This window comes from Pteronotus mesoamericanus, unplaced genomic scaffold, assembly GCF_021234165.1.
Source record: "Pteronotus mesoamericanus isolate MK-2021 breed Mesoamerican mustached bat unplaced genomic scaffold, CSHL_Meso_final scaffold_36, whole genome shotgun sequence".
Classification (NCBI taxonomy): Eukaryota; Metazoa; Chordata; class Mammalia; order Chiroptera; family Mormoopidae; genus Pteronotus; species Pteronotus mesoamericanus.
The window spans coordinates 22,807,247-22,819,392 of record NW_026555313.1 but is presented as its reverse complement, the minus strand read 5'-3'; the positions used below and the strand labels follow the sequence as shown (position 1 = coordinate 22,819,392).

Genomic DNA, 12,146 nt, shown 5'->3' with positions numbered 1-12,146 from the left:
GGTTATCCAACCTCACTGAGCTTCCACTTCTCCATATGTGAAGGTGAAGGTAATTATAATAATGGTAATGCTTAACTGTTCAGGTCATTCAGGTCATTAATGGGAGACATGCACATAAAGTTCTTTTAGTTTCTTTTCTCAATTTCTGCACTTTGTAGAGGAGCATAGTTGCATGGGGTGGGGGAGGGGGACTCTGTGAGATGGTAAGAGCACTTTGAAGGGTTATGGCCTAAACATAAAAATTACGTTGCAGTAATAGTGTTTTCAGCATTCCATTGCCCCATTTACATGCTGGAGAAACTTCTCTTTCTCCTTGACAGCTACTTGACATGCTGGGATTAGCAGATGCAACATAGCTGAGTGAGGGTATTTCATGGGAGCTCTTTGGAGCAGGAAACAGTGTATTAAGCCTCATCAGAGATTTTGCAGAAATAACCTATATGTCAGGATCATTTGTGAAGTATGTTTTAAGTAATGTGTTACTAACAACAAGCTCCCAGTGTTTGCAAGTGATCATGTTATTCCTTAATGGTACTCTCACTCAAGTTTTTATTACTATTTATTATTATAAGAGGGATATTCCCATGATATAAGTAGAAATAGGAATTTCCCCAGGCTTCCCCTCCCAGCCTGTAAACCACTCCCTGTTGATGACTCCTCACGCCCCATGATAAGCTGCCCAAGGAGGACAGACAGGAAAAGGAGTGACGGCCAACATTCTAAAATTCTCACAGCAGCCAACTGTGGGATATATCATGCCTCCAATGTCCTCTAGTCTGGGGGCTGTGGCAGAAGATGGAGCAAAGACGGCAGTTTGTTTTCAAAAGTTGGGAATTTAAATCCCCAGAGTAATCTTCAGAGTGGGTGTTATGTTTTACTTTACACTGTTACAAGTGAAAATGTGTGGACTCTTACTTCTCCATTTGTTTTTGTATAAATGAGCCACAGAGCCTTGTGCAAGTTAGATTATTGCCTGGCACATTATTATTATTAACTGGGTGACAAGTACTTTTTGATCGCGATGATGATGGTAACTATGCTGTCTCCACAGAACAGGGTCTTTCGAATCCAGACTCCTAGATCTGGTGTCACTGACATTAGTTTTTCCCCAATGTTGTGTTGCCCTCCAGGATGATTATGTGCTGTACTATTATGCCAACCTCAGTGTGCCTGTGGGACGCTTCCAGAATCGCGTGCGCTTGGTTGGGGACATCTCACACAGTGATGGTTCTCTTCTGCTCCAAAATGTGGAAGAGGCTGACCAGGGGATATATACCTGTGAAATTCGCTTTGAAATGGAGAGCCATGTGTTCAAAAAACCAATGGTGCTGCATGTACTACCAGAGGAGCCCAAAGGTACATGAATGTTTACTTAAGGGAAAGGGGCTAGAGATTTGAAGAGCAAAGAGGGGGAAGGGAACTGATTGTGTGAGTAAATGCGAGCCTTTGGGCCACATACTGACCACAAAGTGAGTCCTCAGTAAATAGTGCACTTTAAATGAAAATAATGATGATTATTATTTTATTACTACTTTAAACACATTTCATCCTCTTGAAACTGCTGTGAAGGAAGTACTGTTTTTATTTTATGGATGAAATAACTGAGGCTTAGAGAAGTTAAGTGACTATGCCTAAGGACCCATATTTATTAAATGTCATATCCAGTACTTGAACCTTGTCACTTTTGACAACAAAGTCCATCTTCTTTTTCCCATATCTGATACTTCCTATCATTTGTCCACACTGATGCTGCATCCGTATTTTACTGATACCTATGTTAAGTACTCTGGGGGATATAAAGGACATGAGCAGATTTTCCTAACATCTTTGGTTCTCATGTTCCCATTTGTAAATGGAGGAAATGGCTTCATTAGATTGGTGGTTTAAAAACTGCTCTGTAGAAACTTCAAACTCCAGAGGACCTGGTAGGCCACACAAAGGGTGAAATAGGGACGGGTTGATAGAGAATCTAGTCAGGCAGGACCTCTGGCTTCCCCCTTCACTGCCACCATAGTCCTTTATCTTTTTCCTGATTTATTATTGGGCTGCCAGGTAAGATTTTGTTTAAAGAAAGAATTCTGCTGCTTAAAAATGTTTGAAAACTGCAGAATTTGAAATATTTTTTAGTCCATGGCCTCAGGAAAGCTTCCAGTCTAGTTAGGGAGCTAGAATCTGGACCCTCCCCTTCCCACCAGCTAGTTTAAGTCCACTCTTTTAATGAGTTCCAGCAGAGCACCCTGTCGTCCTCTTTGGTGCTCATCACACCTGTTCAGTTGTGTCTTCCCTTTTCGCGTGAGTCTGTGTTCTTTGTTGCTGACTAGCCCTGGGCATAGTGCCTAGCACAGAGTAAGCAACCAATAAACATTTGTTGAAAAAATGAAATTTTTGAATTAGTGTCCCTCACTTGAATTTAACTTGTGAAAAATAGAGTTGTTGAAGGTGGCTTCTGGCCTCCCCTAATTTTTTCTACTTTTTCTCAATTGATATTTTTCTTTTGATTCCAAAGCTATGGTTCCCTAGGAAGAGGAATTGAATCAGTTGCCAGTGTTCCTAAGGATCACCTTGGGCTACATCTGCTAATGCAGTGCCCACTTGTCCATATAAGCATGGCCAACAAAATGGGTGCCTTTTCCTGCTTAGAAGAGTCACACAGGGAATGAACCAAAAAGACTTGACTTCAAAAAAATCGATGGAAACAGGCTAGAACAATTTTAGGCATAGTAGGATATTTTCCCAGTAGCCACGGGGGCAACTTGTATATATTTTTCCTTCTAGCCAGAGTGGGAATAGATCCGACTCCTAACAATTTGCCTGGTGACCAGTGCAAAGCTGTCCATCTTGCTTGATGGAGGTTGTCTCCTCCCATGTGAAAATTCCATTTGTGCAGTCATCTATAATTTTCTTTACAAACTTTACCCTTCAGCCTATAATTTTTCTGATTCTAATACTTTAATTCTTTTTTAATAGTTCTTATTTAAATATTGCAGACAATATTCTTACAAGTAAAAATAACACTAACTTCCTGCACTTTTGCTCTGGAGTCAGCCAACCTTCCACTAATGTGAGGTGACAGAGTGCAATGAGTGAGAAAGCCTGGACTTTGCTTTCTCTCAGGCCTGTGTTTGAGTGCCAGCCCCATGTTTATTGGCCATGTGGTTTTGGTCTCCTTCAATTTCTTTCTCTGTAAAATGGGAGGGTAATAGTAAATATCTTAGAATATTGTAAGACTAACTGATAGACTATACAGCGTGTCTAGCACATGTCTGGTACATTGAAAAGACTCAGAGGTTTAGTTATTATTATTGCATTTTAAAAATAGAGTTCATGTGATGTGTTATGTTTATTGATTTGTGAATGTTGTACCATCCAGGCATCCCTGGGATGAATCCCACTTGATCATAGTGTATGGTTTCTTTAATATATTGTTTCTGGTTTGCCAGTATTTTGTTGAGGATTTAAGCATCTATATTCATCAGTGATATTGGCCTGTAGTTTTCTTTCATTGCTGTGTCCTTACCTGGTTTTGGCATTTGGATAATACTGGCCTCATAAAAAGAGTTTGGGAGTCTTTCCTCTTGAATTTTTTGGAATAGCTTGAATAGGATAGGAGTTAGCTCTTTCCTAAATGTTTGGTAAAATTTGCCTATGAAACCATCCAGTGTAGGGCATTTGTGTGCCAGGAGTTTTTTGCTTACTGCTTCAATTTTATTAGCTGTTATCAGTCTATTCAGGCTTTCTGTTTCTTCTTGATTCAGTTTTGGAAAATTATGTGAGCTAGACAGATATGTGTAGAAAAGTGAAACTAGACCACCAACTTACACCATTCACCAAAATAAACTCAAGATGGATAAAAGACTTAAATATAAGCTGTGACACCATAAAAGTCCTAGAGAAGAACATAGGCAATAACATTGTCAGATATCCCATGCAGCAATGTCTTCACTGATATATCTGCTAAGGCAAGGGATATAAAGGAGAGCATAAATACATGGAACTACATCAAGTTCAAAAGCTTCTGCATGGCTAAAGAAAACATCAGCAAAATGAAAAGAAAACCACCTGTATGGTAAAACATTTGCTAATGATACCTTGGACAAAGGTTTGATCTCCAAAATGTATAGAGAACTCATATATGACTCAACACCAGGAGTCATAAACAATCCAATTAAAAAGTGGTCAAAGGACCTTGAACAGACACTTCTCCAAGAAGGACATACAGAGGATCCAGAGACATATGAAAGAATGGTCAACATTACTAGCCATCAGAGAAGTGCAAATTAAAACCGCAATGAGATACCAGTTTACACGGCTCAAAACAGTCGTCATTAACAAATCAACAAACAACAAGTGCTGGCAAGGTTGTGGAGAAAAGGGAGCCCTAGTGAACTGTTAGAAGGAATGCAGACTGGTGCAGCCACTGTGGAAAACAGTATGGAATTTCCTCAGAAAACTACAGGTGGAACTGCCTTTTGATCCAGTGATCCCACTGCTGGGATTACACCCTAAGAATCCTGAAACACCAGTTTAAAAGAACCTATGCACCCCAGTGTTCATAGCAACATTGTTTATAATAGCCAAGTCCTGGAAACAGCCTAAGTGCCCATCAGTAAATGAGAAGATGAAAAAACTGTGGTACGTTTACACAATGGAATACTATGCAGCAGAAAGAAAGAAGTAACTCCTGCCTTTTGTGACAGCATAGATGGAACTAGAGGGTATTATGCTAAATGGAATAAGCTAGGTGATGAAAGATAATTACCATATGATCTCACCTATAAATGGAACCTAATCAACAAAACAAACAAATGAACAAAATAGAACCAGATATGGAAATAATGAACAAACTGACAGTGACCAGAGGGGAGGAGAAAGGGATAACAGGGGAAAGAAGGGGAAGGGTCTAGTCAAGGAACATGTATAAAGGTAATGGACAACATGCAGGTACTGACAGGGATGGTGGGAGTGGATGGGGCAAGGGAGAGCAATGGGGGAAAAACTGGGACAACTGTAATTGAACACAGCAAAAGTAAATTTAAAAAATAGAGTTCAGTTTTTAACGTGTTGCTGAATTAGAGGGTGTTTCCTTCTCTACTGGTATTCTTTGGAGTGAATTTTTATTACTTTCAAAATAATTCCCTCTACAGCATTTCTTTTCTTTTTCTTTTGTGTATGTGTTGGCTGTTGTCATTTAAAATTCTTTTATTTTTTACCTTTATTGTTTATAGAGTTTCAAGTTCATAATATTTTCTTTTGCTTTCCTGCCATTATGCATTTTTCCAGCTGAGCAGGAAGTTAATGTTCTCCCAGGGAAGCAATTTGGATGAAAAGGTTGGTGTTGGGAAATGCCCTGTCTGGTTTCAGGAACTGTAACCCTGCGGACAGGCTGGAGGGCCCCATGGCTGGAAATAACCAGGAGGCCTTCGGAAGGCAGGGTCCTGAGGAGACTTGGCCTGTCCCCCGCTGGCAGGGGTGTAGCTCTTTGCTTTGCCATGCAGGATTGGTTAATCGAGGACAGGTAAGTTACCTCGAGCTGAGGTATACAACCTAAGACAGATTCTAATCGATTATTGGCAGCAGACAAGGAATTGGGGGATATGGAGGAAGAGCAAAAAGGCCCACACCTCTTGGCTTGGCTTGGACATGGCTGGAGTCCTCATTCTAGCCGAAAGAAGTCTCCTTGCCTCTTGGTGGCTCCCTCCCCCAACCTGGCTCAGGCTCGAAACGATACAGGAAGGAATCAGCCCTAAACCAGATCTGGTGGTTCCGTGGAAATCAGGCCTAAAAGTAAATTCTTTAAAGTGTGCTTTGTTCTTCCCTCAAAAGCTTTAGCCAGCTTATGCTGAGAAGGAAATTTACATTATTCACAGACCCTAACCCTATACCCTTGGGCATTCTTATGTTTACTACGCTCTCATGTTTAGTTGTCTCTCTTGTTTACTAGTCTCCTCTTGGACCCATGCAAATCAGTGTGTTCCTGCCATTCGTTTTCTTCAAAACATCACCCATTCTCTGTGAACATTAACATATGGATGTAATGAGATAACCTGTGCATTCCTGTTAACCTAGCCCCACTGATAACCCTTTCAATAAAAGCCTTTGGAAAGAGGGACGAGTGGGGGCTTCTACACTAAGAGGGAAGTGCCTTGTCCTGCAAACAGAGAAGTGTTTGCGAGGATTTGTGTTTATTCCCCTCATCTGTGACAACCCCCGGATAGGCTCTGCAGAATTCAGAGCTCTGCTCCCATCTCAGCTGGCTCCAGATGGTTTCCCTCAGATTCAGAGAACACCTTGCCCGCTGTGGCATGCTCGCTCGCTCTCTGATGCTGGGGTTGCTGCCCGGACCCAGGATGAGCAGGGACCGAGCACTGCTCCCCTGCGGCAGCACGCCCCGTCTAGCCTCTGCACAGTGCAACAGGTTGGCTTATGCACTGTGTGTGTTTCTTCCTGAACTTTGTTTATGTCCTTTTGAAGGAACTTTGTCCAGTTAGGACCTAGGCTCTGTCTCCCTAAATACCATTTTATCTTTCATTTCTTAATTGATTTTGTGGTTGATTTGTGTAGAGCATCATTGAAAAATTCAGAAACATCTTTCTAGTTTTTTTTTTTCAAAGACCTCCTGAAATGACTTATGCAGTAACATATGATAAGGTCAGCTACTTATAAAATAAACAGGAAGAAGAGCCTATGACTTGAAAGCCAGAAGCAGGAGAAGGGGGACAATGTGGGGGAGTAGGGACAGGGATTGAGAAGAAACTAAATTCAGAGGAAAACTGTCTCTTGTCTTGGCCTAATTAGCAAGGAGTCCTGTGACCTGTTATGTAATCAAAACTGTCCTAGGCAAGTCCTAAGACAACTTGTAAAAAGAATAAAAGAAGATGAGAAAAGTTTCCATGATTCAGTTTTTCAGCTAGAAGATCTAGTGGATTTTTTATATGTGTGTGTACACACACACACACACACACACACACACACACACACACACACACACACACGGAGAGTTATATAACTTTCTTAAAATTTTATTTATTTATTTTTAAATTTTTCAAATAAATTTGTATCCATTTACCTGGCACCACTTTTCCCTGCCCCACCCACGACCACCTTCCCCCTTTAATCCTTCCCTACTTTGGCTTCATCCATGTGTTCTTCATACCTGTTCCTTGATCTGACCCTTTCCCTTCCCCTCCCCGTTACCCCCGTCTCACCCACCCTCCCGTCCCTGTAAGTTTCTTCTTTCTTTCAATGTTGCTGGTCATAGTTTCTTTGCCAGCTTCTTTTACTGATTAGGTTCCACTTATAGGTGAGATCATATTGTATTTGTCTTTTACCCCCTGGCTTACTTCACTTAGCATAATGCTCTCCAGTTCCATCCATGGTATCGCAAAGAGTAGTAGCTCTTTCTTTCTGTCTGCTGCATAGTGTTCCATTGTGTAGATGTACCATAGTTTTTTGATCCACTCCTTTGCCGATGGGCACCTAGGTTGCTTCCAGCGCTTGGCTATTGTAATTGTGCTGCTATGAACATTGAGGTGCATAGGTTCTTTTGAATTGGTGTTTTGGGATTCTTAGGGTATAATCCCAGTAGTAGAATTGCTAGGTCAAAAGGCAGTTCTACTTTTTGCTTTTTGAGGAAATTCCAATCTGTTTTCCACCATGGCTGCAACAGTTTGCCTTCCCACCAACAGTGCACTAGGTTTCCCTTTTCTCCACAACCTCACCAGCACTTGTTTGTTGAGTTGTTTCTGATGGCCATTCTGACCATCATTGTGAAGTGGTATCTCATTGTGGTTTTAATTGGCATTTGTCTGATGGCTGGTGATGCTGAACATCCTTTCCTATATCTCTGGACCCTGTGTGCGTCCTTCTTGGAGAAGTGTCTGTTCAGATCCTTTGCCCATTTTTTAATTGGGTTGTTTGTCTTCCTGGAGTGGAGTTGTGTGAGTTCTTTATATACTTTGGAGATCAAACCCTTGTCTAAGGTATCATTGACAAATATGTTTTCCCATACATCTGGATCCTTTTTCATTTTGCTGATGTTTTCTTTAGTTGTGTGAAAACTTTTTATTTTGATGAGGTCCCATTTGTTTATTTTTTCCTTTATGTCCCTTGCTCTAGGGGACGTATTGGTGAAAATATTGCTGTGTGGGATGCCTGAGAGTTTCCTGCCTGTGTTCTCCTCTAGAACTTTTATGGTGTCACGACTTATATTTAAGTCTTTTATCCATCTTGAGTTTTTTTTGTGTCTATGGTGTAAGTTGGTGGTCTAGTTTCATTTTTTTGCATGTAGCTGTCTAGCTCTCCCAACACCATTTGTTGAGGAGGTTATTTTTACTCCATTTTATGCTTCTGCACCCTTTGTCAAATATTAATTGACCATAGAGACATGGGTTTATTTCTGGGCTATTCTGTTCCATTGATCTATGTGTCTTATTATTCCAGTACCAGACTGTTTTTATTACAGTCATCTTGTAATATAGTTTGATGTCAGGTGTTGTGATCCCTCCTACTTTGTTTTTTCTTTCTCAAAATTGCTGCAGCTTTTCAGGGTCATTTATGGTTCTGTATAAATTTTTTAAATGATTGTCCTATGTCTGTGAAATATGTTATTGATATTTTAATAGGGATTGCATTGAATCTATAAATTGCTTTGGATAGTATTGACATTTTGATTATGTTAATTCTTCCAATCCATAAACATGGAATATGCTTCCATTTATTTGTGTCTTCCGTAATTTTTTTCTCAGTGTTGTATAGTTTTCTGTGTACAGGTCTTTTACCTCCTTGGTTAAGTTTATTCCTAGGTGCTTTATTTTTCTTGTTGCTATAGCAAATGGGATTTTTGTCCTGATGTCTGCTTCTGATATTTCATTTTTGGGATACAAAAATGACTTCAATTTCTGAATATTGACTTTCTATCCTGCTGTTTTGCCAAATTCACTTATTAGGCCGAGTAGTTTTTTGGTGAAGTCTATGGGGTTTTCTATGTACACTATCATGTCGTCTGCAAACAATGATAGTTTTACTTCCTCCTTTCCAATTTGGATGCCTTTTATTTCTTTTTCTTGTCTTATCACTGAGGCTAGGACTTCCAATACTATGTTGAATAGAAGTGGTAAAAGCAGACATTGTTGTCTTGTTCCTGATCTTAGTGGGAAAGCTTTTAGTTTTTGCCCATTGAGTATGAGGTTGGATGTAGGATTTTCATATATGGCCTTTATTATGTTGAGGTATGTCCCCTTTATTCCCACTTTGCTGAGTATTTTTATCATAAATAGATATGTACATTATCAAATGCTTTTTCCACATCTATTGATATGATCATGTGCTTATCTTTCCTTTTGTGTATGTGATGTATTACGTATATTGATTTGCAAATATTGAACCATCCTTGCATCCCTGGGACAAGTCCCACTTGATCATGGTGTGTGATCTTAATGTATTGCTGGATGGGGTTTGCCAATATTTTGTTGAGGATTTTAGTGTCTATGTTCATCAGCGATATTGGCCTGCAGATTTCTTCTTGGTTGTGTCTTTATGTGGTTTTGGGATTAGGATGATGCTGGCCTCATCAAAAGAGTTTGGGAGTCTTCCCTCTCCTTGAGTGTTTTGGAATAGTATGAGAAGGACAGGGTTTAGCTCTTCCTTAAATGTTTTGTAAAGTTCCTCTGTGAAACCATCTGGTCCAGGGTTTTTGTGTGCCGGGAGTTTTTTGATTACTGCTTCAATTTCCCCAGCTGTTACCGGTCTGTTCAGGCTTTCTGCTTCTTCTTCATTCAGTGATGGAAGGTTATATTTTTCCATTTCATCAAGGTTTTCAAATTTCTTGGCATATAATTGTTCATAGTAATTTCTTATAATCCTTTGTATTTCGGTGGTATCAATTGTTATTTCCCCTCTTTCATGTCTGACATTATTAATTTGGGTCCTCTCCCTTTTTTTCTGGATGAGTCTGCTTAAAGGCTTGTCAATTTTATTTATCTTTTCAAAGAACCAGCTTCTGGATTGGTTGATCCTTTGAATTGTTCTTTTTGTCTCTATGTCATTCAGTTCTGCTCTGATCTTGATTATTTCCTTTCCTCTACTTGTTCTAGGCTTTGTTGTTGTTTCTCCAGTTCTTGAAGCTGGAGGGTTAAGTTGTTTATTTGAAATGTTTCTGTCTTTTTCAGGTAGGCCTATATTGCTATGAAGTTCCCTCTCAGGACTGCCTTCGCTGTGTCCCATAGGTTTAGGACAGCCATGTGTTCATTTTCATTTGTTTCCAGAAACTTTTTTATTTCTTCTTTGATCTCATTATTGACCCATTCATTGTTTAATAGTGTGCTATTTAGTCTCCATGAGTTTGAATGTTTTTGAGTTTTTTCCTTGAGGTTGGTTTCTAGTTTCAAGCCCTTGTGATCTGAGAAAAATGCTTGTTATGATTTTGATTTTCAGGAATTCATTGAGACTTGTTTTGTGTCCTATGGTGTGGTCTATCTTTGAAAATGTTCCATGTGCATTTGAAAAGAATATGTATTTTGCTTCTTTGGGATGAAAGTGTTACCGAACAGATGGACCTGTGGGAGGGTTGGTGTGCTCAGATGCAGATGCTATTATGAAACAACAACACTCCCTTCCCCGGGGTCCCTCGGTTGTAGATTCTTTGCCCGCCACCCTTGGAATTAGGGCTCTGAATGGCAGAGTTTGGTGAAAAGGAAAGGAACTATTTATTCAAAAGTTATACAGGTTTGATTAATGGCTAAATGTCACCCTTAAACCTCAAAATACCTTTAAAACAATCACCAGCACATACACCGTCCTGCCTTCCTCCCTTTTGCCCAGTTAGGCCAGTCAGGCCTGTTAGGGGTACCGTGTTTTAGAAGAAAAAGAACAGAAGTCCAGGGCTTGGCTAGGCAGGCCTCTCGTGATTCTCAGCACCATCCGCTGTGTCACTGTGATCTCCAGCTCTTAATCCATAACCATGTGGCACCTTCTCATGGCCCACTAGCAAGAGTTTCTTCCCACGTGGTCTTCACACTGTTTCCCAGAGACTGTGTCCCTTGTTCTCTCCTGCAGGCCCCTGTCTCTCCTCCTCCTCTCTAGTTACATTCTGCATTAAGTCTTTTAAACCTTCCTGATTAGATTTGGTGATATGCCTAATAACCCTTTTTGCATATGAGGAATGAAGCTATCCTGTGATTGACATGCAAAATGACTCTCAATGGCCCTGCTCAAGGCTCCCATCCCCCATGGTGACCTGCCGTGGGGTGCAGAGAATATATTTTTCTTGTACACCCCAATCTTTGGACCCCATTACAAATACCCTTTAGGGGGGCCCTGGCTGTGCCCCGTTACAAAAGGTTCTCTATATGTCAGTTACATCCATTTGATCTAGTGCATTGTTTAGTTTCACAATATCCTTTTGATATTTTATTTGGAAGATTTATCCATTTTTGACAATGGTGTGTTAAAATTCCCTGCTATCAGTGTGTTACTGTCTATATCTTTTTTGTCCTCCAAGATTTTCCTTATATATTGGAGTGCTCCTATGTTGGGTGCATATATGTTTACTATGTTTATGTGTTCTTGATGGATTCTTCCTTTGAGTATTATAAAGTGTCTTTCTGGGTCTCTTTTTACAGCCTTTGTTTTGAAATCTATTTTGTCTGATAAAAGTATTGCTAACCCTGCATTTTTCCCTGTCCATTTGCTTGGAATATTTTCTCCCATCCCTTTACTTTCAGTCTGTGTTGGTCCTTTGTTCTGAGGTGGGTCTCTTGGAGGCAGCATATGTGCAGATCATGTTTTCTTATCCATTCAGCTACCCTATGACTTTTGATTAGAGCGTTTAATCTATTTACATTTAAAGATATTGATAGGTGCTTATTCATTTTTTTCTCTTTGTACCTGTGTTCCTCTCTTTCTCACTCTTTTTCTTCATCTTCCTAAAGCAGTCCCTTTAGCATATCTTGTAGTGCTGGTTTGGTGGAGGTGTATTCTTTTAGCCTTCTTTTGTCTGGGAAATCCTTACTTCACCTTCCAGTTTAATTGAGCGCCTTGCTGGGTAAAGTAGCCTTGGCTGCATGCCCTTGTTTTCTATTACTTGGAATATTTCTTGACATTCCCTTCTGGCTTGTAGTGTTTCTGTTGAGAAATCAGCTGCTAGCCGT

The 12,146-nt window shown here is 40.1% G+C and overlaps 1 protein-coding gene across 1 annotated transcript in view; it reads left to right on the top strand.

Annotated features, from left to right (window-relative positions):
- The window catches only part of JAML (junction adhesion molecule like), a 36,131-nt gene that overhangs the window by 10,589 nt on the left and 13,396 nt on the right, over nt 1-12,146 (top strand). Inside the window, exon 4 of the mRNA XM_054592337.1 lies at nt 1,131-1,356. Coding sequence (XP_054448312.1) covers nt 1,131-1,356 — 226 coding nt within the window. The remainder of the gene's footprint in view (nt 1-1,130; nt 1,357-12,146) is intronic.